The 24,761-nt window shown below is 42.9% G+C and overlaps 1 protein-coding gene and 1 long non-coding RNA gene across 2 annotated transcripts; one reads left to right on the top strand and one right to left on the bottom strand.

The window, feature by feature from the left end:
* Window positions 1-4,689: 4,689 nt before the first annotated feature.
* LOC135192950 (uncharacterized) lies at window positions 4,690-24,331 on the bottom strand. Its single transcript, XR_010309073.1, has 8 exons — window positions 21,630-24,331; window positions 20,600-20,825; window positions 19,417-19,512; window positions 17,443-17,497; window positions 14,904-14,971; window positions 13,368-13,519; window positions 7,764-7,876; window positions 4,690-4,879 (listed from the first exon to the last, which is right to left on the bottom strand). It is a non-coding gene; the product is annotated as an uncharacterized LOC135192950 (long non-coding RNA).
* SERPINE3 (serpin family E member 3) lies at window positions 5,335-24,331 on the top strand. The gene is given in 9 exon segments (XM_064176307.1): window positions 5,335-5,457; window positions 6,234-6,531; window positions 10,718-10,951; window positions 12,173-12,370; window positions 17,445-17,643; window positions 18,641-18,741; window positions 19,634-19,720; window positions 21,773-21,856; window positions 24,185-24,331. Coding segments are annotated over 9 exon segments (1,365 nt in total). The 3' UTR covers window positions 24,226-24,331.
* Window positions 24,332-24,761: the final 430 nt, after the last annotated feature.

Consider the following 24,761-nt stretch of genomic DNA (forward strand, 5'->3'; position numbering starts at 1 on the left):
ACCATCAGTCAGGAGACTGACCCGACTTGGCTTCTTAGCCTGCACTTCTGTATATGGAAACTTGTGTCACTTCAGCAGTTATTATGATGTTAACCTCATTTAAACCTAGTGGAAGGAGAAACTACTGTTTGCTTTGCTTTGCTTTCCAGAAGAAAAATGCAGAGTTCTGCCCACTGCCGAAGGCATCACACAACAATTTAGAAATATCAAATCCTGTGACTTGGAAAAAAAAAGTGACTTCAGCACTGGGAGCTCACACCACTTGTTAGCTTACTGCCTGGCTAAGTTTTGAGTTGCTCCCTCTGCCTGTCTCAAAATTGCCCCTTGATACAGTTCAGGGATCATTTACTCCAGGACTCAGCCCAAAAACTCCCCATGGTAGATTCTGCCCCAAGGCTCAGTCCCACACAGTCCTTGCATCTTGATGGGTACCCACATTCCCATGGGCATCTCACAGAGCATAAAGCAGTAGTCCTCAGCATCAAGCAGTAAAACCACTTCACTGTTTTTCCACTCAGAGCATTAGCAAAACATGAAAATGAAAGCCACAAACACCCCCCATGAGATTTGTGATTTAGAGCCACAGAGGCTGCGAAGTACCAAGCACCAAATGCTGTACAATCTGGCCTGTGTCCTTGACCCTCTGCTACCTAGCCTGCAGCCTCAGGCATGGAAGGCAACTCCAGTTGTGAGAGCTGCCAAAAAACCTTATCACTGCCCCCAGTACTTCTTTCCACCTGGAGGTGGGCAAGAGGGTGTGAATGAAGCAGCCCTCACTGCTGTGCTTGCCAGTTCTCTGTTCCTCATTTGCATCGTGCAGGATGGGTGCCAGAACCTGCTTCAACCCATGTTCAAAACAACACCACTCTAAGCTCAGGGCTGCAACAGAGCACCTTGCCAAAGTCAGTGTCTGGGGGCTGCTGCAGGACAAAGCACCTGTGTGTTGCCCCCACTTGGTCCTGGCTGGACAGACAGCGGTACTGAGGTCATCAGTTCAGCAAGGCCATACCTTGAGGAGTGGTTTGCTGCCACACCAGCACATGGAGTCTGAGATGCCACCACTGGGTCAGCTGGCTGGTTTTAATAGAATCCCCCCAGGAATTATTCACTTCACTGGACCTCTCTTTGAGGGCAGCCTCTCTACAGTGGTCATCCTTTGAAGAGACAGATTTCATGCTCATGCCCCAGTGGGAGGCAGAGGCAGTGCTGGTTGCTACATGGCATGTGGATAGCAGTAAGAAAATTCACTTGAACTTGCTTAGCTGGGTGCCTTGTGTCTCTGCAGCCAATTGGCTCCCTGCAGAATTAGCTCAGTACAAAATGATGATGCAAATTTTTCTTATCCTGAAATTCAGCAAAACATTCTCCCTGATTGAGCAGAAGCGTTGGTATCTTGCAGTGCAGGCTCTCTCCTGGACGAAAGATGTAAGCAGGAAGGCAGCTGGCTTGTATTCAATTGAATTTCCCCAGGGTTATCTCTCTTAAAGGGAGCAAGCACACAAAACCCAGATGCAGATAGAAGTCTAAATTCTTTTCTCACTTATGAAGGGGTTCAGTAATCCTGCTGATACCAGGACTGTGCCAGAGCAAAAGGAAGATTGCTGGAGACTGACCTAGCACAGGAAAGTAAACAAGAGGGTTCTGAAGAGGAAAACCTGTTTTTCACCTGTCCCTTTCATCTTTTTCTCTTCTAGCCTTTTTCTAGGCCAAATTATGCTCTAGATTGTTGCATAAGGCCTGAGCAGCAGGAGCCCAGACTGGCCAGAGCCCAAAAGTAGATCTGCTCCCCCTCTCCTCTCTGCAGCCACACCAAAATAAGGCTCAATTTTATTTGAGCACAGATGAATAAATCAGAGAAAAAACTAGTCTCCTGGGAGAAGCATAATGGGGGGAAAAGGCTTCCAAAGAAATCTCCCTCTGCCTATAGTGTCTGTCCAAGGCTGTGCTATTCCCTTCAGTTTATCATTTTAGTCCTATGATTCTTAGCTCCTTACCTTCCTTCACAATGCCACTTCCATGGAATCTCAATGGTGAGTCTGTTTTCTACAGTTAGGAAGCTCCCTGTTCCCCAGAGGAGCCTCCCACCCCATACTCTACCAGTAGCTCCTCATTTTTCCCAGGACCCAAGTTGATGTTGATGGTTTACACTCACACTCCTGTAGCTGACAACAGAATCTGGACCAGGTAAACGTCAAGATGATGATCTGGAGAACAGTTGTCTTTCATCATTTCTCCTTCCTTCACCTGTCCTTTCTCTTCCCGCGCATTCTTCACACCAAACACTGAAGAGTCACCTATTATGGTGTCTGTGAGTGCCAAGGGACACTTCAGCAGCCTGTCCCTTTGCCCATCCTGATGGACAGAGAGGACATCCATACAGTAACAGCACTGGAATACCATAGATATAGACAGAATCTTTTCCACTGGTGAAAGCTACTACATCTGTCCAGTGCTCTGCGCTGGTTTTGCTCCCTGTTTGGTGGTTTGCTCACACATCAGGAAGCTCTTTGCTGTTTTCCTTCTCAACGAGTGCTGTATTTTCTCCAAACACCCTCAGTTTGTGCCTTGCCTCACCTCCCTCACTGGTAGTCTGAGTATCTCAATGTCAAGAAGCATTTCTCAAAATTTCTCTGCCTTTGAAGAGCTATCCTGGAGACCAATCAGTTGCCTTCCTTTTCAGATGCATTTCCAGTCAAAAATGACTGCCAGCAAATTTATCAGTACCTTCCTCAGTGCCTTGTGATGCATAGCTAGGTAAGACCCAAAGCAGGATGTGATGCCTAAACTAGGGCACAGGCAAGTTTAAAGTCTGAAAAAACCCACATTAAAAACCCTGTAAAAAAGGGATTTCTGGCTCTTTCTACACACTGGTCCAATCCTAACTTCATCTGGTTTGCAGGCCCTGGGGTCACAGGCTGCCCTTGCTTTGACCGCTCAAGCTTCCGTCTGCCTGAATTCACTTGGCAAACTCAGTTTTCCAGCTCACCCCCAATACAGCATCAGCTTCTCTAACATCCACTTCTCAGCTTTGGATCCCAGTCTAGGGAAGAGAAACTCAGGCTGCTTAACTGAAGAGGCATGAGGATTTTGGGTCTGGCCTTCATTGTGATAGATGTTGATAGCCTTCCCCACTCTTTTTGCACCTTCTTTTTAGCCACAGCTAGTTTCACTGACTCACCTTTCTTACTCTGCTGCCTGCTGTATTTCTAATAATTCACTAGTGGATTTTCTTTCTTACTTATTATGTGTAAACCACATTTATCACTCCCCATGGCTGCTCTGAGTGACAGAGGGAGCTGGAGTTGTTTAGTTTGAAAAAGAGGAGGCTGAGGGGAGACCTCATTGCTGTCTACCTGAAGGCATATTGTGGAGAGGCTGGTGCTGGTCTCTTCTCACAGGTAACTGGAGACAGAACAAGGGGGAATGCCCTCAAGTTGAGACTGGGAAGGTTTAGGTTGGACAGTAAGAAAAAGTTTTTCATGAAGAGAGTGGTCAGGCACTGGAATGAGCTGCCCAGGAAGGTGGTGGAGTCACCCACCCTGGGTGTGTTTAAGGGTCGTTTGGATGTGGTGCTTAGAGAGATGAATCTTGTAGAATAGGGATAATGGTTGGACTTGGTGATCTTGAGAGTCTTTTCCAACCTGGATGTTGCTGTGATTCTGTGATTTTCAGTTTTCTTAAGTCCTCTCTCATTGTCTGCAAATACTGTTTTTGCTGCTAAGATTTCTCCACATCTTTTCTTTTGTAAATTAGGTGCAGAGAGGAAGTGCTTGAAAAAAATACCTCAATTTCTAAGTCACATCTATGATGAGACAAGATCTAGAATGCCTGTTTTATCCCTTTCCCACAGAAACTACACTGTTTATGCAGCACATTTATACTGGGTCCAACTTTCTATCACATGTTCCATAAATATTTACCCCCAGCCTGAATAGCAACATTTTTGCCACATGATAATTGAATGCCAGTTTTTGACAGTAATGCCTAAAGCCTTCAAGGGCTCCCTATCTTTCTTCCAAATCTTAATAAATCCACAGAAGAACATCTATGGGGCACAGAGGAAATGTCTTATTGGGTCTGGCACCTCTGGGGACATCACATGAAATCCAGCTGTACAGTCCTCACCAGTGACCAGAGTTAATTTATCTAATGACAGCTCCAAGCCTTTCAAGAAATCACTTGGTGGCCTCCATTTCATTCCCTCTGAATACATCTCCAGTCCAGTGGACACTATAAATAACTTCAGCAGAGAGGTCCTCATTCAGCAGAACTCTTAAGCCCAAACGTAATTTTTCAAGCTCAGGATGCTAGGCTGGGGCTGGCTAAATTCCTGCCCTTCATTTGTCCCAGCAGGAGTATGGTGTAAGTCCCAAGATCCTAGAGTGTCTATTGTGTCATTATCTCCAGGACAGCAATAGCATGAATACAGGTGAAGGGAGGCCCAGTGCTTCATTTCCATTTGGCTCCTAGTTCAATTGGGTGGCTGCTCCTTCCCTGTAGAGATGAAAAGCTAGCACCTAAACACTGTTTCCTGGTGGTGATGACCTTCACCCACCATGTCTTATTAGTTGCAACAGGAATGTGTGGATGCTGTAAAGTAGCTAAGTGGATATCAAGTCAAACTCTACTAAGATCAATGAGCTGCAGTTTTAGACACAGTTTTAAAGCCAAAACCTCACTTGCCTTAGGTGCCGTCATGAAGCTGTGAGGCTGAAGCTGTGAATATGATGGACAGGTTTTGATCCTATCACCTGAGGAATGCTGCAATTGCTTTTAAAGCAGTCACTAGCACAGGTCTTCTGGTTTTGGTCCAAAGGAACTGTTTCCTGTTCCAATCTCCTCCAAACACACGTCTTTGTTGTTTCTTTCCTCCTGGAAACTAAAGAGTGAATGAAAATCTTGCTATTCGGGATGGCATTAAAAGAAAAAAAAAGGCAAATAAAGACATCTTAATTGCATGGGATTTCTGAATAAGGTTTCAAAGTGGGGGGGGGGAAAGTAGCTGTGTGCCTGGTACACAGAGAGCCCCTTCTTGTCCCCTTTGTGGCAGAGGAATCAATGGAATTCACATAATAGAAAGAGGGGGGTGGGAAGAGAGATAGGAGATGCCTTGCTCAGTACCAGCAGGTCACAAGTTTCATGAGGCTCAAGCAGGGCTTGCAAGGAAGTTGCTGACTGTATCTCCATGTGTACCTTTTTGTTCCTTGCCTTGGATTTGCTGGTCAGTGGCATGCTGCTTTGCCTGGCTCTCCATAGAGCTTGTAGCCTACAGGAATTTGGACAGAGTGGTACAGACATCGCCGACAGAGATTCTGATCACTACTATCCCTTTAAATGCAGTCTCATGACTTAGTCCCTACTCCACTACCTATTAAAGGAGACAAGACGTACATAGACAGCTTCCACTCAGACACCAAGAAGGACACAGAAAGGCAAGACAATTTAACAGAGCTAACTGTGAGTAAATAAGAGGCATTAGAGGTGCTCTCTAGAGCAAAGGTCATGGAGAAAGATTTGTAGGAAATCCTGGAGTGAAAGAGGTGCAGTAGTTTTTTAGAATATCCTTGTTCCAATGGCAGAATTCCGTGGAAAAAAAGCTGCTCTGTCCTTTTGCATTATTCCTTTAAATATGAATCTAAGTGTCTCTTAAGATAGCATTGGCCAGGTCTTGATCTCCCATACAAATCCACAGCAGTGGTTTTGTCCTGCAAGCACTAGAGCCTTTTGCATATATCTTTGTTTTTCCCCCTCCCCACTAGAATAAATTTCATGGAAGTAATATCTGGGGGGAAATTTGAAGCCAGTCTTTTGCAAACTTGGATCTAAAGCCCAGCCTTGAGTCTTGAGTTAGATACCTGCACCTCACAAGGGGTGGCCTTACTTCTGGTTGTGCTAGCTGTGAGCCCATTACTGCTGGGGACAGAAGGGAGGTGTTAATGCTTGGAGACTGTACTAAGGAGTCCCATCAGCTGTGCAGGCAGCTGATTTTTTAACCAAGGGGTTCTGTGTCTCCATGCACTCTAACAGCCAACCATCTGACATGGGTACAGCACTCTGCAAAATCCAGTGCTTGTTAGTCAGTCATCAGCGTGTCCTCGCATCTGGGGTAGATCTGGACAGCTATTTTAAGAGCAATCATTGCTATTGCAAGTAGTAACACTGATGGGAAGAGCAAGTGCCTCTGTCAGCTCAGCCTACTGCTTTTCTAAATATACCTTTGTTATTAATTGCAGGTATAATTATCTGCTGGAGAGTGTTCCCAGCTCACCTTCATGTTGCCCATTTTCTTCTCTGTGTTCATCCTATCTGCTTGCTGCTTAACCAAAGGAAACTGCATCTCCTATGATGAGCTAAAAGAGCTGAAGACTGAATTTGCCATCAACCTCTACCAGCATTTATGTGAAGCAGAGAACACAACCAATCTGGTAGTCTCTCCAGCAAGCGTGGCTGTTTCTTTGGAGCTGCTGCAGTTTGGAGCTCAAGGAAATACCTTTACGGAGCTGCAGAATGCCTTAGGATACAACGTTCATGGTAATGTACCGCTTAAAAAAACCTATTTCTTGTCTGACATTGTGCAGTAAATTCACAGCCTCACTAAGGAGACAGTCACTGCACACATCATACTAAATTTCTGTCTTCTCTCTCACTGCAAGATGTATCTTTGTGGAGTATTTTCTCCACCTTTGATAGCCAAGTATCAGCTGGACAAAGGAAACTCAAGGGAGTATGTGATACACATTACTATTTCTCAATCAGTGCTCAATCTTTTACTGCACCAAAATACAACTACATGTAGAAAAACTATTTCATGAAGAGCAAAAGTGGTCCTGATGTCCCAGAGGTCCACCATGTCCACTGTGTCCTGGCCTCACCTGTGTCCTCTGCAAGGAAGTGCCATGCAGAGCACAGTTAAATTCTTTCCTAGGAAACAGTTAGCAACTGAGTTCTCTTTCAGACTTTGCACCTTTTTCTAATGTTACTACTACTGTCCAAAGAGATTAAAAGTTATTAGAAGGGGACTGGCAGAAAGAGATATATACATTAACAGATGGATGGTGCAATTGCATCTTTCCCTGAAAGTAGGCTACAGTAAAAACTCACTGGGAATCTGGAAGGGATATGGAAAAGGCAGATGTCTTTAAATCTAACATTAAGACAGCTGAATGCAAGGCTGCTGTTTTCATTTTAGCTCTGGATTGCCCTACCAACTCCCTTCGTGCGCCAGAAACTATCGTACGTTATCAGCATAATGCTCATGAAAAGCAGATGACTGCCTTGCCTTCAAAATTTGCAGCTTACATACAAGGCTTATGCAGACAGATGACAGTGCTATTTCTTAGCATCAAGCTTACTTCCAGCTTGATGGAAGATAAAACCTACAGGAATTTTACCTTCTTGTGCTGCAACCTGCCTTGGTCACCATTACCATTCTGTAGAGCATTGATATTCAAAACCAGCACAGCAGTTAAGAGCTAGCTCAGCTCTGGCTGATTAGAAGCACAGCTGCATGTACTGACACAAGGACTGTGCATCTAGAACTATCAGCAGCTGATGTAATGAAGATTTGCCCCTAAGACTCTTGCTTCTTCTGTACATTCAGAGGGGTAATTTTAAACAATGCAAATTCATACGAGGCTTGTTTGACACTTCTGGTCATTAAGGGCTCAGTAACTAAGAAAGAACCCTAAGAATAATATTGCACAGTGAAATTCAGACACAGCTGAACACCACAAAAAAAGAGAAGTGCAGAGGTTGTCAATTACCTGCTAGCTCTGTTGTGCTGCCTTCTCGTCTGGCTCGTCATATCCAGCAGACATTTTCTCTGCATTTCGGCTGCGTGTGGCACAATCCACATGAGCTGTGGCTTTCAGCACGCCTAATGGGTGAATGCAAAAAGGAGGAAGAGTTCTACTGCCTTTGGTTACAGCAGCAATATTTCCAGTGACGAAGAAGGAAGCTGCTTCCTCCAATAGTTTTAATCAAGCAAGTGGAACATGTAGGTCCAAATTCCGATCAGCTGAGTAACTCTGTGTACGCTTACCTGAAACAATTCCTTCCTTCTGTTAGGTGTTGGCATTAACACTTCTGTTGGTTTGCCTTAACCAGCAACAAGGGTCGCAGGTGAAACCTCAGCAAGATGAAAACAACAGAAGTGTTCACAGAGAAGGATCCCTTCTTACATGGCCTTGTAAGCTTCTCTTAACACTTTGGAAGTGTTGTTCACCTTTATTCTAGCATTAAGAGCACTGTATAAAGAGCTGCCTGGCCAGACAGCAGAGAGAAAATGGCACGCTTCAGAATGCCGCCCTCTTGCTGCTCTAGCCTATTCAGGACAGAGCACTTTAAAGCAACTGCAAACTGCTTTCCAAGCCAGAGTCCAGGACTTTGGTTAGCTGAGCACTTTGATGTGACTCAAGTTACAGACTCAGGATACCAAGCTAATATCTGCTTCCAATTTATCACCTTTGATTTCTCACATCCTCCAGACAGTTTGCCAAAGCTCTTGCACTAATGCAAAACACCTGAGAAGTACTTTACAACCCAGGCTGTATGAGTTTTCATGACAACTGTTCAAGGAGTTCAGTATTTTGTCCCTTAAAGAGTAATAGATCTGAATGACAATGCCAAACTTCCCATGGGTGATCAGTTTTCCTGCAGGTTATTGAAGGAGGTCAGAAAATATGTGCTGTTTTCTTGAGTGGTAGAAATCAGTAGACATGAAACTCCTTTTTTACCCCATCAATCATCTAACCCAACGCAGTGTCTCCTGATGGGACCAGGCTGGCAGCCAGAGGCTCGCAGTGATCCTGCCCCTGCCCCTCAGCTTGGGACAGGTTAATCCAGACAGAATGGACCCTTCCCCATTTAGTCACTGGGAAGGCAGCTAACTGGGTGGCAACCTAGCCCGACTTACCTCCAGCACTACTGTGATGGTTTGGGAATTACCCACCCCTCTACACTTCAGAAAACCACCCAGACTAGACTCAGCCATCTCGAAGTTAAAGAATGAGGCCATATTTACAGCTTAGCACAATATATAAGCATATATACTCAAATATATACAGTTGTATGTGACAAGTTAAAAGTAATATAAAAACACAACACCCCTCCCAGAAACAGAGTCCTCAGGAGGGCTCCCAACCCAATCTCTCCTCCTGCCTCCCTCTTTCTTTCCCATCAAAAATAACCAGATCAACCCACGTCTATCTCACACAATACATCTGGAGATCTGAGGTGAGATGTCAAAACCAGAAAGATGGCAAGGAAGTTAGAGGAAAAAGGGTTAGATCAGGTTAGAGTTAAGGCAGAGGCAGCCACAGAGACCAGCCAGCAAGAAGGCAGAAGCAGAAGTGAGAGCTGAGCAGTGTGTGAGCTGTATTTTGACCAGTTGCGCTTCTCAGCAGAAGAATGGATGATATAGGGTATGTGGTGTTCTTTTTCTTCTCACAGCTAAGGATTTCTCTCAGGAAAACATTTCAGTTAGCCTCAAACCAGCACAATTACCTACACTTGCAGGTGTCTGGAGAAAATGAGTGACATCTTCCTTTGCCTAAGGTTCCCCTGCAGTCAAATCCAAAGCTTGCAGGCAGGACCAAAATGACAAAGCCCAGCCATGCCCATAGGAAGCTGGATACCCGAGGGTAGCCCAGAGCACTCTGGAGGTTCAGGTCAAGGCAGAGGAGCATGAGCCAGGTACAGCACCCTGGAGATGTGAGGGGTAAAAAAATAACCCCTTTGGAGGTGGTGGACAGCAATTTATGGCTTAGGTTTCACACAGAAATCTGGTATCTCTTATGCTGGGTAAAGCAGAGAGGCCCTGGTTATCCTGGAAAGCTAAGAGGCACAGATATCTTGCTGAAGATGATCAAGCTACAAAGATGGAAAAGGGGAAACACAACCTCCATCTTCAAAAAGGGAACTGAAGTGAATAGGACATAATTCATTACGGACAGCTGCAGACTTCTACATTCAGAAGGAATCATCAGCCATGCAAGTTGAGGAACAATAAGCCAAAGAATAGGTTTTTAGGAAGGGGTTTGAGAGTTCTTGAGAATTAAAACAGAAGAATAAAGGGGAAATATAATTGTGCTTTGAAAAAGCAAGCACTGTTGTGGGATGTATAAAGAGAAAGGTTGCTTGTAACACATATGAAGCAACCTATCTGCTCTACTTGGCACTGTCAGGACTCATCTGCAACACTGGGTCAGTCTGGGGCACCATCCTTCAAAAAATGACACAAGGGCCAAGGTAACAGAGGCAAACCTGAAGCAGTCAGAGAGGTACGTTTCCTGGGGTGTGTGGCATCAATGACAGCAGGAGGACAGAGCAGTACTGCAGCATCATCAGCTTAGGCAGTCAGACAGAGATGCCCAAGCTCGCTAATGGGAACCCAGAGCTCCAAAACCGAAAGAGTGTTAAGAACTGTAAGAGCTGTGTTTGCACAGAGGTGCAAGCCTGATGTGAAATCAGCCACTTGACATATCTTTCTACAGCAATGTGAAAACTACTTTCCTGTGCCCAGTGCATCACCATCCTTGACAGTAGTGCTTGACAAGAATACCTATAGTCAAGAGTGCCTCTGTTGTTAGGGTGTTTTAACTTCCAGAAGACATCAGTGTCAGCACTGGAGTTTAGAGCACCTGAGCCCTGGTGTAGCCTCTGCTGTCCTGAGCCTGAACATGACTAACTGCACTCTGTCTTCTCTCTCACTTGGCAGATGAAAGCGTGCAGTATTTCTTGCACTCTGTGTACAGAGGAATGACTGAGTCCAGCCAAGGCACGGTGGTGCAGCTGGCATGTTCCCTCTTCATGGACGCCGGTGTGCAGCTCTCACCCACCTTCGCTGCACATGCTGCACGCTGGGCAAACAGCAGCCTGCAGCAAAGCAACTTCACTGATCCCAACAGAACCACAGCTCAGATGCAGGAATGGCTCACTGATAACCTTGGAGGTAATGCACCATACAATTAGAATTATGAGACAACCTGCATTTAGCAAAGTATGAAGTTGTTTTCTGACACCACTCTGTGTTGTCCAAACCAAGGCTGGGAGCTAGAAAATCTAATTCTTGTGCTGAAGACATTTCTAACGTGAGGAAAGAGAAGGAATAGATCTGAATCTCTGAGTGTAATTTTGCAGTGTTGAGCTGGTAACCACTTGGCCTTGCTCCTGCCTGTTTTTAAGTGGCAATCTTTCGCAGTATTTTCAGTTTTAATGAGGAGCAGCTAAACTCCAGAGGGACCAAGCTCTCTGTGTTGAACGCTTTCACGCTACTGTGTGGAACAGGCAGGGTTGTAAGCCGAGCAGGCAAACTATGAGTGTAAAATGTCAAAGTGGAAAATAAAGTGAACTTGCTTTCCACACAAGAAGAAAAGTAATTAAGTTCTGTTAATGAAAAAATGTTTGAAAGTCTAAGTCCTTAGAAGCAGTAGACCAAATAAGCCCCAAATATGTCACACCAACTTAAGTTACTGAGTGCTTATTTAGCCATCAACATGTAAAGTGATGTTAAACATAATGTATAAAGCTGCTATTAAGGACAAAATAAAATGAAACAAATGAACAGCAACAAATGATCCAGCTTCATGCTAGAAAAGTAGGAACTAAAATCAGAGTTCTTACTGCAGTACTCATGAGAGCATCAAATTGAAAGTAGATCATACTTTCAGAAATCTTTGAGACACCCAAAGTAGGAGCAGTTGAAGTGCCAGTTACACAAAAGAACTAGGATATTAGCTTAGTTGTTTAGTAAAGCAATCTGTAATCACAACTTAGTTCAATGAGGAATTCTGGTGCTAAAGATGAACCACTGGAAAATACCTGTGGGCATATCAAAAGTCCAGTTAGATAAAGGGCATGGTGCTGAGCACCAGGCTGCTGTAAGCCACACTGCCCAGTAAGTACCACAGCCCTAGCACAACTCCATCCCCTGGCACGGACTAAGCTGAGCTTGGTTCAGGGGAGAACACGGACCAATAGGTAATTGCAAGCAAATCCACGTGCAGGTGGGGAGTGGAAGGTAGATGGTTTGGCAGTGCTGTTGTAAGTGGTGCCTCTTCCTCTTGGAGATGGAAAGCTGTCCTAACTTGCTTTATTACTCACACAGACCTGGTCTTTAGGCCTGTGTGAGTAAGACAGCATATATCCCCCACCCCACATTTCTTCCATACAGATGGGGATGTGCATGGCCTGCTGCTGGAGAGCGCTGGGTCACCGCTCAGCCGGGCTGCCCTGGTGAGCACCATGTACTTCAGAAGCACGTGGCAAAAGACGTTCTCCTTTACAGACACCCAGATGTTGCCTTTCACCACGGCAGAGGGCTCAACCCTGAAAGTGCCCACAATGCATCACATAGTTGAAGCTAACTACGGTAACAGCCTTTGATCTAGATTTGCTCTGCTGTACAACAGGCAGCAGTTTTGTTTCATTTCCACAGCTACTGCACTGAGATGCTGGAAGTCTCAGATGAAATTTCATTGAAGAGACTGCCTGGGAGACTGAATTGACTCCCTATAATCCCAGATAATCATGAAACAAACCCTAGGTTCAGAATGCTTCCTAAACTACCTATTGTCCATGGCCTGTTCCTCATAGACAGCACTTCATTGCAGCTATAGCAAACAACCCAAAAGCACCAAGTTAACATGCCAGGAGAAGGGCACAAGAGAGACTGGAGGGACCTTTGTATACAATGTCCTCTGCAATAACAGAGAGCATGTTACTTAAAGCTGCTTAAGAAGGGAGAGCCCTAGGAAGCATGTCTGAACCCATGAGAGAGAGGCAGTTAAGACTCAAACGAGATCAAGCTCCTACTGATTTCATTTGTGTGGTGGTTAAAAATTTTGCATGCCCTTCATCACCTGATCACTGTTAGTTCTTGAGTGTGTGAGCACCAGAATGAGGTGAGCACCACTGGGAGCATCAGCGTTGCACACCCATCCCTCCCTGTCTGTGGCTTTCTCCAAGGCTTTAAGGATAAAACTGCAAATCTTCAGGGCCAAATTCTGCAACAAAGAGTTGATACATTTTTATGGCACTTACAGCAAGTCAGTGGATGCTCTCAGCATGATACAGATCTAGTATTTGTTTGGATACTGTGTGAATATAGTGCATGCTCCTTTCAAAAGTTTGGAGTGTGTGGGTTACTCACAGAACTCGTGCTGCTGTCAGCTTAATTTTCTGCCACCAGGAACTCTTCCACTTCGCTCTACAATCTCTAAATACAAAAAAGCTCCTTGCTACCCTAAATTTCAGGACTGCCCTTGGATGAAAGCCTCCCTAATTCCAAACCTAATTTCTTCCAAGGCCAACTTCTCTCTCATAGCATCAGGTCAGTAAAATAATTTTTCAGCAGCTTAAATACTTACTTTACAATATATTTGCCATGCACCAAGCTGCCTTTCAATTTCCTGTTAGGTAAGATGAAGATGCCAGTCACTTCTAATCTCTTCAAAAAGAAGAGAAACTCCAATTCTCTACCAGTCTTTTTCTGCAGTTGTCCAATTCAGTTCGGTCCTGTCTGCAAATAAGTGACCAAGAATGCACATAATGAGGCTGTGCCTATGGTTGATAACATTCTCCTAGAATTTCCATGACTTGCTAAAAATACCTTGTGTGCTGCACTACAGAATCAGCTGGGGGTAGTTACTTAGAGCTGACCCTATCTGGACACTTTCTTCTTTCGCCATCTTTTTTCCCATTGATGTATAGGTATATCAAGGGGAGGGAAATCTCCACAGGTACACATTTAGTTGTGGTTTTGAACTGTCAGTTGATTACCAACACTCCACTAACCATGGTAACATCACGGTTTGGCTTTCATTGAAGTCTTGAGTGTCGACAATACTTTAGAAAGCCATTGGTAACCTCTGTTCCATCTGGGACTGCAACTTTCAACTTGGCTTGTTGCATTTTGAGCTTTACTGTTATCCTTTGCTATATCATTAGAGTATTGCTATCCCATGAGTTCTAGCAAATAACTGGAATTAATCTGAAGGAAAAAAAGTAATTTGCAGTGTCCAGCAGCATCATTCTTCCCTCCTTGTCCTCTTGTTTATATGGTTAAAGCACTTTCCTTTTCTGTGAAATATTCACATCAGGCAGGCAGTTGTCCTCTTAATTCTATACCTGGTTATCATTTTTTCCACGCTTGTTTTTGCTGCAGCATCTGTGGTGGGTACACCACAATTATTCCTCCTGCTGGGATGGCCAGCTTCTGAGTGCTTCACACTTCTGACTTCGAACATTCCCACTCACTCTGCATCTGAACTTTTCGTTAAGTTTATTGACTTCACTCAGAAGTCATAGAATCATAGAATCAACCAGGTTGGAAAAGACCTCCAAGATCATCCAGCCCAACCTATCACCCACCCCTGTCCAGTCAACTAGACCATGGCACTAAGTCCCAAAGTTTCTCTTTCCATTACATTTTATCATCCTTCCCACTGAGCAACACAGGCCACTACTACACCTTGTGACCTTTTCAGCAACCTGATTTTATATCACCAGCTCACTGCAAGGGCTATGCTACTTTTAAAATCCAGAGTAGCTTCACTAGCACATAGCTATTTGTTCAGCATCACTAACAAATACCTATCAGCTGTTTTCTCCAAACTTCTTTTAGTAAGGTGAAACAGTGAAATGAGTGTTCTAAAACAACCAGACTCAGGAGGGCTGCCAGTGTTTACACAAGCAGAGAGCTTGAGAGATGACCAGTGATCAGAAATTCAACAGCTGAGCTGCAAACTGGCCATATATTTACTTCTGAGCCCTTGCAAACTTGATGTGAAATGGTTACTTGGGCCTGTCTGGTCATCTACTTAAACAAAAGACCTCCAGCCCATCAGCCTTAAGTAGCTGGAACCTTAAATATTTGCACAGAAGAAGAAAGTTAATCAAAATACCTGAATCAGCTTTTCATCTGCTCTGAAATGTGTGACCTCTCTGCAGCTGGATAGGCTTTTGGGGATAGCTGAAATGAGACAGATCATTGAAAGTTTGCTGATTGTCAGGTTTGATAGAGCCAGTTCAGGCTTTATCACTAGAAATCCTAGAGACATTTCTAACAAATTAGTTTGAAATGAATACAAAAAGCAGATTGGCTATAGCAAAACAGATACGTGAAGACTTTCCATCATTATCAAATCATAGCAGCTGCCTGCTATCAGGATTGAAACACAGAGCAAGAAAGATCAGCTGTGGCCTGTTGCTGATCTCAACATTTACAATGTTGTTTATCCTTTTAACACAAACACACAAAACAAATCAGCCTGGGGACAGTTAACACTGCTCCAAGAAAATGCCAGCATTGCTATTTACACAAATGTTATAAGCACTGCAGTTATTTTACATACTCATTTTTGCAAGCAATTTGTTAACTATATTTGAATACTCATTTAGCATATATATAACTCTTATGGGATACTCAAAAGCAGTTCAAGTTAGGAATGCTAAACATTCTGACTCAATAATCTCAAGCCTTTGATTTTCCTTCTAATTAACGACTAAGATCTGTATAACCTTTGTGCAGAACATGCTGACTTCAAAATATCAGCATGCTCACAGATTAAACCACTCAGTGCACTACAAACATTAATCTTCGCTGGGTGCCCATTACAAATCAGGTCTTTTCTGGACAAAGCAATCCATGTGCTGGGAAGTGTTTTTAACGGTGCAGTTCATAGAATGGTTTAGGTTGGAAGGGACCACAAAGCTCATCCAGTTCCAACCCCTCACCATAGGCAGGGACACCTCCCACTAGAACAGGTCGCTCAAGGCCTCATCCAGCCTGGCCTTGAACACGTCCAGGGAGGGAGCAGCCACAATCTCCCTGGGCAACCTTTTCCAGCGTTTCACCACCCTCGCTGTAAAGAACTTCTTCTTAACATCCAGTTTAAATCTCCCCTCTGCCAGTTTAACTCCATTACTCCTCAGCCTGTCATTACAAGACCTCGCAAATAGTCCCTCCCCAGCCTTCCTGTAAGCCCCTTTCAGATACTGGAAGGCTACTACAAGGTCTCCTCGAAGCCTTCTCTTCTCCAGGCTGAAGAGCCCCAGCTCTGTCCTCACAGGAGAGGTGCTCTAGCCTCCCCCTCCACGTTGTATGGTGGGAGGGATAATCTAAAACTTAAAGATTTAATCTAGCAGAATAAATTTGAGACATCGTACAGTGACATTTCTTGGGCAACATTTAGGTATTATAAGCACAAGTTCTCTGTATTCTGTTATTTAAAATCACCCACTCACAAAGTGTGAATATCTTTGAGGATACAACCACTACAGCTAGGTGAAGAGAGCGCAGATAAGTATTTTGGATGGCCTGCAGTAATGGCAAAGTTACTTGTTTGCAACTTGTATTTAACTCCTGGCCTCTTAACTACTGATGAGTGTCTCCAAATGCTATCCATTGGATTAACAGACAAAAAAAAATAGAAAGCAAGAGTGTGCTAAGTGAATCTGCTCTGTATAAGAGTCCATTAGCAATGCCTGGACTAACTGTTCGTTGAAATACAGAATTAAACCAGTGCATTTAAACAGCTATGACAAAGAGCTGCATAACCAGCTCTAAGTTAGAAGCCCTTACTTTTGAGACTAGTTTTTAAAACCTTTATCTGATATTGATATGTTTTAGGCCTGCACCTTCAAACATAAGAAACGTGGTGCTTAAGCAAGCACAAGCCGCATTAGTTTATTGCCTCATGTAGGCAGGAACGACAGAAACGTGAGGTAAAGCAGGTCTCGGTTAATTCAGTGTGACACTCCTCATTTTGTTTTGGGAATGCCTTTCAGTAGTTAATTCTTAGTGAAAGGAAATCACAGGCAAAATGGTAAACTTAAAGAACAAGTGCTGAGGGAAGGAACAGGCACTGTGAGGTTGCTGTCATTGTCTCAGTGATGTTTGTAGAACTCTGAGCAACGAGAGCAGCTGCTACGCAAAAAAGCATCCCTCCTCTCGTGAGACACCACTAGCACAGGAGCCTCCGCCTCAACACAAGGGGGAACTTCTGTACTGGAAGGCTCACAGAGCACTGGAACAGGCTCCCCGGACAGGCTATGGAGTTTCCTTCTCTGGAGACTTTCAAGACCCATCTGGATGCATTCCTCTGTGACCTGAGCTAGATTATGGTCCTGCCCTGGCAGGGGGGTTGGACTTGTCTCTTTGGGTCCCTTCCAACCCCAAACCTCCTGTGATCTGGTGAAGTACTGCCACTGGCATGTTTTTGCTAACGTATATACAGATTTGTTTCTCTATTTTGACACATTCAGATGAGCTACTCTTGTATGTTAAGAAAAAAAATGAACTGACTGCAAGAGCCCATGCACTAGACAAATCTTTATGTCGCATCACTGGGGTTCAGAATCATCTGGCATGCTTGGGGTGTTGGTTTGGGTTTTTTCCCTCTCATTTGAACAATGAAGTAAGATCTGTATTTGCCCACTCACAGGCCAGTTCCAGACTGCAGCTCTTGAGAATTTCAGTGTGGTTGAGTTGCCCTACCTAGGAGAGAAACTCAGCATGTTTCTAGTGCTTCCCAGCCACAAAAGAACATCTTTATCCCAGATTGAGTCTCACCTTTCTCCCAAAAGCATAACACTCTGGGCCAATAGCTTAAAGAGAACAAAGATGGACATTTTTCTTCCCAGGTAAGCAATGTTGGCAGTCCAAGACAGCTTTGCTACTTCAGTTGTCAGAATTCTGTGTAATAGTGCTGATACAAGCAATATGTGAGGCAAAATCAAATTCTCATCACACGATAAGAAAAGCTCCCACACCTCCTTAAGCCATGGAGATGTGAGCTGGGAATGCCAAAACTTTCTGGTATGCCCCATGCTGTTTTAAATCCCAAGTATTGCAGCTGATCCTATAGCTTTTAGTTAACATTTGTTTAGGGTTTGACCATCCTTTAAGGATCTGAAAGAGAGAAACACTCCTGGCCTTTCTGAATGCTCCATTTCTCTTTGCCTAAGAAAGGAGAAATATATAACCTCAAAAAAATGCAGTGGCTGATTTTCACATTTTGTTAGCACACAACAAAAACATTCTACAAAGAACTTGGGGCCCCCTACCACTAAGATCCATCTCTCTGAGCACAAAGCAAGTTTCAGCCACCTGTTTTCTACATCAGTCATTCTCTGTTGTTAGCAAATAGACATATTCTGGAAGTGTCTTCTATCGTCCATTCAAATGAAATTGCATACCAGGAGGAATCAGGCATGCCTTTTGTGGCATGTACCTGTTATGTGGACCAGCAAGGAAGGCCTTCATTCCACAGCTCCTACAAGCCATTCCTCAAGTCAGTGAAACACTGAAAAGCCATTTGTACGTTAATATTCTTTTTCTCAAAGTAAACCTTCAGCAAATATTTCAGCAGTGGCTTTGCTACAGCCAAAAAGATTATCAAAAACACTTGCAAAAAACGTAGAGTTTGTGAGAGGCAGTCTGATTGCAGTAGATGGAGGTGAACTTAGGTGAAGAGGAGCTGCTTTATTGCAAAGTATTGCACTTAATCAGATGACACACATTTGGTTCATACAGAAATGGATGAAATGCAGAGGCTTGAAATAAATGCTGTCTGTTCCACTTTTAGCTCTATGACAGTACAAATCCTGCATTGAACAAGCTCTATCGTATTAATTTCAGGTTCAGTGTGCAGAGCCTTTTTGACCTAAAGACAGTTTTTTCTGCCTTGGGAATTAGAGACGCATTTGATCCCAGCGCTGCTGATTTCAGAGGCATTTCAGGTGAGAGGTCTGACTGGATAAAAACTTATTGGTGACCCAACAGCTGGAGGCTCTTATATTTGACTGATTCAGAAGACCTGGGACTTAGGGACTGATTCTATCCCTTTCTCTGCAGAACTTTAAAGCACAGTTCACACTTCTACATCCTAAGAGTAGTATTTCAGAAATCACTTTTTTGTCCTTTGTTTGGTTTGGTTTTGTGTTTTGTAGTGGTTTGGTTGGTTGGGGTTTTTTCCTGGAATAGAACAGAGACCAGGCATACACACCTTTGTCCAACAGCATCGAGTAGGGATGCAGGTACTGCTGCTCTGGCTAAATGCCAAGGGACTGGAACTTTTCGGCCTGGCCAATCTTTAGAATAGTTCAGTGTCAGCCACAGAATCACAGAAACATTCAGACTGGAAAAGACCCTCGTGATCATCAAGTCCAACTGACAGCCTTACTCTACATGGTTCACCTTAAACCACATCCCCAAGCACCACATCCAAATGAATTTTAAACACATTCAGGACGGGTGACTCCACCACCTCCACGGGCAGCCTGTTCCAATACCTGACCAGTCCTGCTGTGAAAATATTTTCCTTATGTCCACAGTCTAAATCTACCCAGCCAAAGCTTGAAGCCATTCCCGCTTGTTCTATCACTAATTAGCTGTGAGAAGAGACCAGCACCAACCTCTCCACAATGTCCTTTCAGGTAGTTTTAGAGAGCGATGAGTCACTGAATTAGTTAACTCTTAAGTATTTCAGCCAGACACATGAACCTTAGATTCTGCAGGAAAAAAAGGTAAAACCATTCTGAATTTAAAACAAACAAAAAACTATTCACACAATTAGCTACTAATATTAACTGTCCTATGTTTTTGGGGGTGTGGTTTGTTGGTTTTTTTCAGAGCAAGATAGTCTTTATATTTCAGAAGCTATTCACAAAGCAGAGATTGAAATAACAGAAGATGGTACAAAAGCATCAGGATCTACAGGTAAATCAAATGCACAGACTTCTTACTTCCACAGCTTACCACTACAGAAATAACTACTAATCTTCTATTTAAAAAAAGAAAATAGGCTACCATTTAAACATGTGCCTATAGTAAGTCTTAGTTTTTAAACACACTTCTGTTTCACCTTTGCAATTGTTCATAACAAACTCTATCTTTTTGTCTCAGACCAACATTGAAAGGTTCAAGAAAAATCCAGCACAGGGAAAATCCATTTATTTAAAAAACACAAACCACTTTTTCTGTAGATGAAATCTGTTTGCTCAGATCATAAAAGCAAAAAATGCAAATTAAAGAACACCCAAACTTCACTAACATTTTGTCTGTTGCTCCTTAGCTGTTACATGGTTGTTTTTTTTCAAGGATGATCTCTGACAGCACTCAGGGCAATAAGAGAAAGGTGTTGTCTTCTTGAAGACAGGTTTGTTTCTGACCTGCTTTGAAGTGTGACTTTCACACGCAGTGGTTTCTGCTAACAGAAATGTGAGCAGCCAGGGCTGGATGAGTGAGGATGACTAGAAGGTCAATAAACAAGGGATCTCTCAATAGAAATCATCAAAACTGTCATAAAACAGGGGCACAAAAATTACTGACCTGTGCAAAACATTTTACTTTTCTTTCTGGGATGGGGCTGTCATATAAGCCTTGCCAAAAACAACTCCTGCTTTTTTGTTCCCTGTATATGACTCAGGCACTCCAGAGATGCTACAAATCAATGTGAAAGGCAATGGCAGCCCTAAATCCCTGTGTGGATTAAGTAGGCATTACTGCCGGTTTTGTGCTTCTCTGGAGAAGCTGAACTTGTCCTCAAGCTGTTTAAGCATTAGCACAGCAGAAGCATGATCATTAAGCACACCTCACCTTCCTGCTTCCCTGGACTGTGCTGACCGTGGATGTGCTACATGTACACACAGCAAATGCTGGTGGTTCTTGACTGCGGCTCAGGGCAAGATGCATTTCATTGCTTTGCTCATGATGTTAGGCCACTCATTGCAGACATCCCACAGTCATGATGCTGAAAGGAATCTGGGCACAGATCATGTAGTGTAGGATTCTTCTATGACTTGGAGTCAGACACACGCTGTACCTATGTGGGTGTACAGTGAAAACATGACACAACTGAATTAATATTTCTGCACAGCTACCAGCTTTAACTTTCATGACAACTCTGATCTCTACTGGGACATTAATATCTCTAGTAATTTTTCTGCCAGTTCCCAAACAAAAGAAGCTTTTAGCATCTTCAGTTACATACCAAGGACTTAGTAGCAGATATCACACCTTTATCCCATTGAAACCAATGCCAAAATTTCCCCTAACTCCAGTCAGACCAAGCTGAGCAGCTGATTTTAAGATACATTGTGTTTGTTTACTTTAAAAGCTCTGGATCTAGCGACATGGTGGCTTGAAATCTGAAGCAGACAATTTTTTTAGGAGCACTGAAAGTGTTACTCAAACTAGTTTTACTGAATCTTAAATTCTTTATTGAGTTCCATTGTTCCATAAAGAATAATCTGGAATTTCAGGATTTTCTTTTACAGTCTACTCTCAATACAATATAGCCACAGGGAAGAATATTTAATCAAGATGTATTTCAATAATAGCTGACCCATCATAATTCTTAGAGACTTTTAATCCACTATGAGAGGAAAGTCAGTCACACACAGTCATAAACTGAGACTGAGAACATTCAGCTTTTGTTCAGAGCTCTGATAGACAAATTCCAGGATGACACAGATGTTTGTTTGCTGTTTGTCTGCCACTTCAAGGGATTACACTCATGCCTAGCTGACTTTTTTTTCCAGAATAGACTTAGCTAACTGGTCAGGCAGCAGCATGCTATGACTGCAGCAGTTAAGGCTGTGGTAACAATAAAAAAAACCTGAATTACCTTTGAAATGCAAAGCCAGGTGGAGCTCAGCAGCAGAGAAGCAACTGAAAAGTCAAGGTGCCAAGCATCAGACACTGAGTACAGTGTGGGAGAGGGACTGAAAGTGGACACACTGTACTAATGTTTTCTTTCTTGCATTACAGCAATGGTACTGCTAAAAAGATCTCGAACGCCTATTTTCAAAGCAGACAGGCCCTTCACGTTCCTCCTGAGGCAAGCTAACACAGGTACAGGTGCTCTCCATTTCAGTAGCAGAATCCTTCCCAAATAACACTGGGATCAGTACCAGCTTCTTTGTAGACAAGGTGCCATTCTTTAGTCCAGGAAATTCCAACCACAAATACACTGAGTTTAGGCTTTTTAAAGCACAAAGAACATATTTAATTTCTTTTAAAAGACTGCCTGATGGTAACAGAAGTCAGGGAAACCAGGTTAGCCTCTGGGATATAAATATGTACAGTATGTGCTCAAAAAGTAATTAGAGGCACTAGAAAGATCTTACAGGTCTTAAATGCCCCAGGATTAGGAACTGACCACCACAGAGCAGTTCAAGTTACAAACAGGCTGGCTAAGCTCTATTAATAGCTGAGGAAGTTAAAATTTAGATCTTGTTCTACAAGTGAATTTTTTTCACGTCTATGCAGATGGCCCACTACAAACAGGCACCAGGACTCTGAGGCCTGAAATTCTGGTTGTTAATTCCTACCTCAGCAGTTTCTAGGAGGCTAGCTGAGAAATTCTGAAGACTAAAAAGCTTTTGCCCAGATGCAGTTAAGAGTATGCAGAGGCAAGCTCCTCTTCCCTTGTATGCCAAACACCAATATTTTGAGGGCATAGCTGCACACATTTGAACTCCTCATTACTTAGTATCCTCATGAGACATGCAGGTTATCAGAAGCCATGGATATTCACTGTATGCAACCAGGTAGCTCAGCTCTACAAAAAAAGCTTAATTTGTACCTTCATTTTTGCAAGAAATTGTCAAAACACACAATTCTTTTTTTCAATTGACACCTCCTTCTTGCAAATGAGCTCGCCCAGCCCCACAGGTAAGTAAAATTGCAGTGCATGCCTGAGAGTGAAGCATTACAGTAGTCTAGCTTCTGAACTGTGCTATGTGTATCTCATTTTAGATGTATAATCACAGGAGTTACTCAAGAAGACCATGTAACCTGTTGGCAGTGATAAGAATTGCTTTACACACCATTTGGCAAGTGTTTGCTTCTCTGAAGCATCAGGCCACTTCCAACAACTTAAGAATTCGCAGCAGAGCCATAAATCTGTACCTTCAATACCTTCCTAAAAGTCCTTCAAACCATCAAGTTTCTCCCATGACTAGGGTCACATCTGTTTAGATTTCCTGGGTACTTGCAGCCATTTACAGGGTTCAGTAAAACACTGGGCCTGGCAAGAGAACCAAAAAAGAAGAGTTTTCCTTATCTGCTTCTGAGCAACACACACTGCTTCTTAGAAAACACCTGCACATGGAACACTCTGCTTCAGAAACCTCTATCGTTTCTTCTGAACAAAAGGCTCTTTGGGTTGTGTGTTTTAAGTACGCATTGGCAATTATTAGCATTCAGTGAATAAAACTGTTTAGTTGTTAAATTAAGAACTAAAAATGGGGAAAAAAACCCCAAACACTAAATGCTGACCGACAAGAAGAGCCTGAGAACAAACAAACTCCAGTTAATAAACTGCTCTTTACAGTATATGATAAATCATACAGGTAGGAAGGAAAACAGACTGTAAAACAGGACAGTCACATGAAGCATAAAATATAAACCCTCAACTATCAAATGTACTACAGAATTGCACTTCTGTAATACAAGTATTTTAATGCAAAAAATGAAACCTGAGAACATTTGGTTTGTTCAAGAGTCAGTGAATGAAGTTATTATTCAGGCATGAAAAGGGTAAACAAGATCTACTTTTAATAACTTCTATTAATCTAACTAAAGGTACTTAAAACATACTATCCACATAAAGTTCACAATGAATCTTTATGCAAACCAAAAGTCTTCATTGCATCAGTCTCCTAGGAATAGCAGAAATTATATTTTCCAAGACTCAAAATAGTGAGATTCTGCCTGAAAGAACTGAAAAAATGTGTGGTTTTAAGATTTGAACTTCAGTTTGAACACATTCCCTTTGAAGGGCAGGCAAGGCAACAGCAGTACAAACAACTGGACCACAAACTCAATGCATCCGAGGCAGTGATTTGGTTCAAGGGGATGTAATAATCCTGTAACAATATCAACACAAAAGAATGAACTTAGGCTCTGTTTTGCTCAGTTTAAAAGTGATTCTTTAGCCAACCACTTGGGAAAAGTCTCAGGTTTTGGCATATTTCTAGTTTGGTCTACCAAATATTTGGAAAGTCTTTTTTGTTCTTAATACAGAAATGTTCAAGGCAAGCATACAATTGCAGTAGATTTTTCCATACAAGTAAAGAATGATCATAAATCTGCTCGTTCCATGCTTATGATTTTAAACTATACTATGCTTTGAAAATGTGGTCCCAAACTGAAACGGTATTTTGTTCTCATTTACAGGTTCAGTGCTCTTTATAGGAAGAGTTACAAATCCTTCATAATAAACACTAGACAAATACACTTCTGTTCCTCCTATGGTGAGCTTTCCTTCAATGAAACTAAAGGCCACATCACATATATTTATTAAAACACTATTTTAAGCAGTATGACTTTGGCAAGAGTGAGTCTGCCACTCCATTGTAACTTTGTCTGTACTGATGGAATCTTAACAGCCATTTAGAAATTCTCTGCTGTAGTTGTGGTGCTTATAATAAGCACATAAACATTTGAGGAAAAAAAATGGAATGGGTTTTGCCACCTAGCTCAGCAGCTTCAAATGAACAATGTGGCTAAAGCTGGGATACAGTGACTGTTATGGTACAAGATTCAGCAACTGATGGCACAAATGTCCCAGGCCCATAAAGATTTTGGGTGAAGATTACAAACCACTCACTCCTCAAAGCAGATTAGAGATTTTTCAGAAGCTAGGAACATCTGGCAGAGAAAGAAGACGTGGCCAATAACGCACTGTGATAGTGTGTGTCCAAGCAGCAGTATCTTCTGGCCCCGCCTTTGCAAACATGTAAAATACCGTGAC

This window comes from Pogoniulus pusillus, chromosome 3, assembly GCF_015220805.1.
Source record: "Pogoniulus pusillus isolate bPogPus1 chromosome 3, bPogPus1.pri, whole genome shotgun sequence".
Taxonomy (NCBI): Eukaryota; Metazoa; Chordata; class Aves; order Piciformes; family Lybiidae; genus Pogoniulus; species Pogoniulus pusillus.